This window comes from Lepidothrix coronata, unplaced genomic scaffold, assembly GCF_001604755.1.
Source record: "Lepidothrix coronata isolate B3197 unplaced genomic scaffold, Lepidothrix_coronata-1.0 Scaffold22, whole genome shotgun sequence".
Taxonomy (NCBI): Eukaryota; Metazoa; Chordata; class Aves; order Passeriformes; family Pipridae; genus Lepidothrix; species Lepidothrix coronata.
The window spans coordinates 164,363-170,362 of record NW_016690202.1 but is presented as its reverse complement, the minus strand read 5'-3'; the positions used below and the strand labels follow the sequence as shown (position 1 = coordinate 170,362).

Below are 6,000 nucleotides of genomic sequence, written 5' to 3'. Positions count from 1 at the left end.
AAGCCCCTTCCTCGTGGCTCTACAACATGGTCACCTCTCCAACAACAACCCAAACTACAACTCATCTCTTCCGGTGAGCTTGTGATATGTTTACATTTTTGCAGGAGCGCCCATTGGGCAAAACTTCAAAACTTCCAGGGGTTTCCACCCCTTGAGGTCTACCACTTTTTCAGCCTCTGGGGGAAAAACCAAGGTCCAAACCACCACAAGCCAGTAGTGTGCCCAGGTGGCCAAGAAGGCCAATGGATCCTGGCCTATGTCAGGAACAGTGTGGCCAGCAGGACCAGGGAAGTTGATTCTTCCCCTGTACTCAGCACTAGTGAGGCCACACCTGGAGTACTCTGGGTCCCTCAGTTCAGGAAGGATATTGAGGTGCTGGAGCAGGTCCAGAGAAGAGCAACAAAGCTGGTGAAGGGACTCAAACACAAGTCCTCTGAGGAGAGGCTGAGGGAGCTGGGATTGTTTAGCCTGGAGAAGAGGAGGCTCAGGGGAGACCTCATCACTCTCTACAATCACTTGAAAGGAGGTTGTAGCCCAGTGGGGGTTGGTCGCTTCTCCCAGGCAGTTATCAGCAAGGCAAGAAGGCACGGTCTTAAGCTGTCCCAGGGGAGGTTTAGGTTAGATATTAGGAAGAAAGTCTTTTCAGAAAGGGTAATCAGGCATTGGAATAGGCTGCCTAGGAAGTTGTGGATGCTCTGTCCCTGGAGGTTTTTAAGATGAAACTGAATGGGGCAGTTAGTGCCATGGTCTAGTAACCACGGCAGTGTTGGATCAAGGGTTGGACTTGATGATCTCTGAGGTCTTTTCCAACCCGACTGATTCTATGATTCTATGAAAGGCACGCAGGAAGGAGCAGGAAACATGCAGAAATTAATACCTCAAGTTACCTCAATCAGACCAGGCACACACAATCCTTTCAGCTGTAGTAGTTGCTTCCAGGAACATAGCAAGGGTGGTGGGTGAGAAAAAAAGGCGTGTGTATCTACGACACAAAGTATGGCACCTATTGTTCACTAATAAATGTGTACCGGACAAGAGGGAAGGGATGGCTGTCAGCAGAGACGGGTAAAGGTGCCTGTTAGTTTTATAGGCTTGCCATGTTGAAGTACCGCCCATTCAGTGAAATGCCATCCAAGAAGAGGACTTAGAAGACTACGGTCTGGGGTTTTAACCACTCTCTTGCCTATACAGTGATGGAAGAGATTATGTGTGTAACCTGAAGACCACTGAACTTACACTTTTTTTCTATCCCACACTACTGGCACTGAAGCAGTGCTGCTTGTTTGCCTTCTTTCTCTTCCCTTCCCTTCTCTCTTCAGACACATTTTAATCACAACAAAACACTCAACCACATCTATGTGCCTATGACATGCTCAGGAGTCTTTCCTAAGCAGATGGTCATTCTGAAACTGCTGCCAATTATTGTAGGGGGAGAGGTGGAGTATGATGTGGTCAGTCGTAACAGCCCGCCTCTGGATGCTGGGCTGGTATCCAGCAGTGCTGAGCTGCTAACTGACTTGCTCCCACTGCATCAGGATGTCCCCCCAAGTAGCAAAGACACTGACTAAAGCATCCTGGAAACACCAACCAAGACCACTTCTGATCCTTCTGTCCCAAACAAAACAGAAGTGCAAATAACTGAATAGGCTGGTCTGTAGCTACGAGATTGAGATTATGGAGGTTATGGAAACTGAGATTCTACAGATCTCAAGCTGTAGATTGAGATTTTGACAGCACACCTACCTTTGACAAGGTGCACCCAGAGGCACAGTAGGACACCGGGGCATGGTGAAAAACTTCAGGAAAACTAGGTAAGAGGAGGGAGCAAAAGCTAGCGCAGTTATGTTGATAGAACTACACTTCAGTATGCATTTTTCATTTGGCTCTACACATTGAGAGAACTACTTGGAGTGATTCCAATGTGCATTAATGCACAGAGAAAGCGGCTTATCAAGAGAATGGGCAGATAGATAGACAGACAGACAGACAGATATTTGACTTACATTTGCTTCTGCAGTCCCCAAAATGCCCTTCCCTAAATCCTCAAAAGGATATTTTAGTATTGACATGTTGAAACGAACAGTAAAAGTCAATATAATTAATACCTAATGAGTCAACACATTTAGCAACAGAAAGAATCAGTCTAAGAAGTGTCTGGAGTCCTAATTTAGAATGCAAGACACAACATAAAATGAGGGCTTTTCTTTCAAGACCAACTACTACTATTGATCTACTTCATCCTGCATCGAAAGTTACATGTAAATACTGCAATCAATTCTGCAAGTATCTCAAAGAAAGTGAAGAATGGGATTTCTGGAAGGTAGTAGCAATGGATACAGAGTTTTATTCTTGCTGGACTCTCACAAAAAGTAGCAAAAAATAAATACAGTTCAACGCTGACCTCTAAAATACACATTATAGGACATTTTAAAAGTTCCATAATAACATCACTTTCACTGAACCTATCAAGCTTTCTGAGTACATCTCTAGAAAGGCTGAACAGCTTTATGAACTAACAAATACTGTTTTATCTGCTAATATCATCTTTGTATTGCTTTGTAATGCTTGATAATAAGTGTTTGGTTATTTTCCATATCCTTGCCAATTTTTTTATTCAATGACAGCTTTTTGTTTAAGAATGAGACAAATGAATTCCACATGTATTTAGGAAAAGACATCACACAAAGTAATAAAATCAAAGTGGAACATTTCATACAGTTTCTGTTTCACTTTGCAGACACAAAAGAAATTTCATCCCAACTTTTTAAAGTTAAAAAACAACAGCTACACTTGAGTATGAATTAATTTAGTGCTGAAGTTCAGCCTTAGAGACATTGATTGTATCACTTGCAGAGTGATACAGCACATCGAAGAGCTTCTCTTTAGCAACAAATCCTCTGCTGACACAACATCCCGTTTTAGAAATGGTCCCTCAATAAAGGCACTCACTTTTGTAGCTGATGGTTCCACTAGTCTCTGACGGTGGCGTGCTGAGTTGAAATGACTCTTCTGAGGCATCCCTTCCTGACAGTGAATGGAGAAAGAAGAGAAAGAAGAACAGAAAAAAGGGGGGAAATGGATCATGGAGGGGATGGAATGGAGGATGTTGGAGAAGGGAGAGGGAGAGTATTTAACTGAACTGTACTTTCACTAACTTTGAAAAAGCTTTATTAAATCAATTTCAGTAATACTACTGTACAAATACTAGAAAGAAAATGAAGCTTTTGCAAGAAGCAGCCTCATATGCATTTTATGACACTGTCTTCTACAAATTCACACATGTACAAATGCCTGCTTCACTTCTAGATAAAGTTAAACATTAATTTCAGTCTTCCCAAGTATAAACATTTTCTGTATCAACTTAAGAAGTTACACACAAGAAGACCCAACCCAGTAGCCAAGCTATCCAGCCAGATTCACACCCTAACACAAACACCAGAATTTCCTCTAACAAAATATGACTTTTTAGATGCACATTCTTCACCCAGACCTTCAACAGGTTATCAACCACCTTATGGCTTAGAGTCTTTTACCTAGAGATTAAAGCCCTTGCCCAAGAAAACCTGAGGAATAGCAGGTTCGCATGGATAAAAGATAAGCATTTTCTCCTAAAAAGCAAAATCTGAAAGGGCATTCAACTGAAAAAAATTGAAATATGATACTCTTCATTACATGTGAAAAACTATTTAGGATAACACCCTACTGCAGTCAATCTTAAAACTACCTGGATTTGCTGGAGATGCAAAGGGAGGACAGCCTCCTAGGTTTTGAACAATGCAGTACTTGATTGTCTCTTGCTCTTTCCTGTGGTTCCCTCTAAATGATTAAAATAAATTATGTACGCATATTCAAACTGCTTAAGTACCAAAAATACTTGAAACTATAAACAAATATAAAGTTTCAACAAAAACAGATATTTTGAATAACTGTACCGTATAATCTGAAAACTTACAAACTAAAAACTTAGTATATTTAACTCCTTTTCCTATAATGAAATAATATTATATATATCTATTTCTTTCATTGGTTTTTCTGCCCCTCAGGCTTCAGTAGACCAGATTATTGCAGAAGTTTTGTTTTTCTTTCATATTCATTTTCCCCTCTACCAAAATCTTCCTGATATTCTTCAGATATCATAAAGCCATACTGAAGAGGTGCTACTCTAACACATCTAGGAAATATTATGAATTAAGGTATTAGGACAAACAGCTTTTCGGGAAAGCAATTCAATTTATTCCTTACTTCTTGACAGCCTACATAAATACTTTCAATTAAACAGCCTTGCAATGCTTTAATCACCTAAAACAACAGCACTTCCTCTGTTTGTTTTCAAAGATTAAGGAAATTTCAAAGTTATTTTTCATAACAAATTCTATCAAATATGGCACCTGAATTTTCAGGAGATAATTTAAATTGCCACAAAGAGGGCTGAAGATCAAGCAATCATTCTGTCACTTCTAGACACTCTAGGGCAACCACAAGAATTAGCATGCCCGTTAACTTCACAAACATAACAGAAGTACTAGAAGACAAGAAAGAAGGATGGTTTAGGCAGATCATAAAAAGTCTTGGGAGGAAGAGAGAACACACATAATAACTAATATTAAAAATATGTCAGAGCAAAGAACAAAACACACCAGGAAATAAACCTCAAAAATTGTTCCATTAGTGCCATAAAATCTAAGTACTTATACTTTAACAATAAACAGGAATACTTTTATACAACACTGCCTGCTGCTAGAATTTAATGACAGCATTTTCCACTAGCAGACACCCAAAAATCAAAGTAGTGCAGGAAGCAATTTTAAAACACAAAGTTGCGTAATTTTGCCAACCAAGTAAAACTACAGTAAATTTTGGGTTTGTTTCTAACTACCTTTTTGGTTGTTGGGTTTTTTGTTTGTTTCTTTCTTTGTTTGTTTTAGCTAGTTTTAAAATACAATGCTGTTTTTGGTAAAAGAACTTGAATTAACCTGAATAGTTTCCCTTCTTGGCTTTGTGCTCTCTTCATCACTTTTTAAAGATGTAGAGAGAAAAGCAAAATTTAATTAATATGGAACATGAATACTGTTATTGAACTCAGGAAAAAAAAGGTATTTGCATAATGCTGTCCATATCCCATACAACACAACAGAAGATTTTTCCAGGATACAAGATACTGGTTCAAAATCCTCTCCCTGCTGAATATCAGGAGATAGAAGACCTAATTCTAGTTTCTTCCCCAAGGTACTTTAAATACTCAATCTCTCCACAAACTTTCCAATTTGGACAGTCCCTCATCACTGTAGCAAGTATGAGCTCTACAGTCTGCTATTTCAGGTATGTGTCTGAAGGGGAGAAGATATGGGTAAAGAGCCTGCTCCAAATCACAGAAGGCAGAGGATGAAAATTCATGAGACTCTCTATCATTTTCAAAACCAATACACTATTCTTCTAGGAGTCTTCTCTGAAAAATAAGTCACAATATTTTACAAATGTAAGACAGACTTGCTCCTAATTCTGCAAAGATATCCACAGGATTCTTTAAATGAAAATAAAATTCTACTCAACTTGGTAAGTATTTCTCAAGATATCAAGACTGTTTTTCAAAAACTAGTTTTCACAGAAGTAGGTTTTAACCTCCTTAACAAAAAGGTTTCCACTCTCAGCATGACACAACGCAGACAGAGTTAGCTCTGTAACCCAAAAAGATCTGATGGAAATAATCAAAGACTATAGACACCTCAGGAAGACTATATCATAATTTACCAAATCCAATATAGTAGGAGTAGAGCAAACTAATCCTAGTTATTAGAACCAGCATTACAGAAAAATTAGTTATCAACACTTCCATAAACACTTGGTTACAATTGCAGAAGACTTTTCTGCTGATGGTTATGTCTTTAGATTATACTCCATTAAATTACTGATGTAATTGACTAAAATTAGCAGTAAGCACTAGGGCTAGGTGATTTTATCACTGCTCCTTTTGGGAGATACTCTTGAAACCTTTGATAATTT

At 38.8% G+C, this 6,000-nt stretch overlaps 1 protein-coding gene across 1 annotated transcript in view; it reads right to left on the bottom strand.

Moving 5' to 3' along the window:
* Window positions 1-6,000, bottom strand: part of MAST4 (microtubule associated serine/threonine kinase family member 4) — a 296,129-nt gene that overhangs the window by 173,862 nt on the left and 116,267 nt on the right. The window contains exon 4 of the mRNA XM_017808069.1: window positions 2,950-3,024. Coding sequence (XP_017663558.1) covers window positions 2,950-3,024 — 75 coding nt within the window. The remainder of the gene's footprint in view (window positions 1-2,949; window positions 3,025-6,000) is intronic.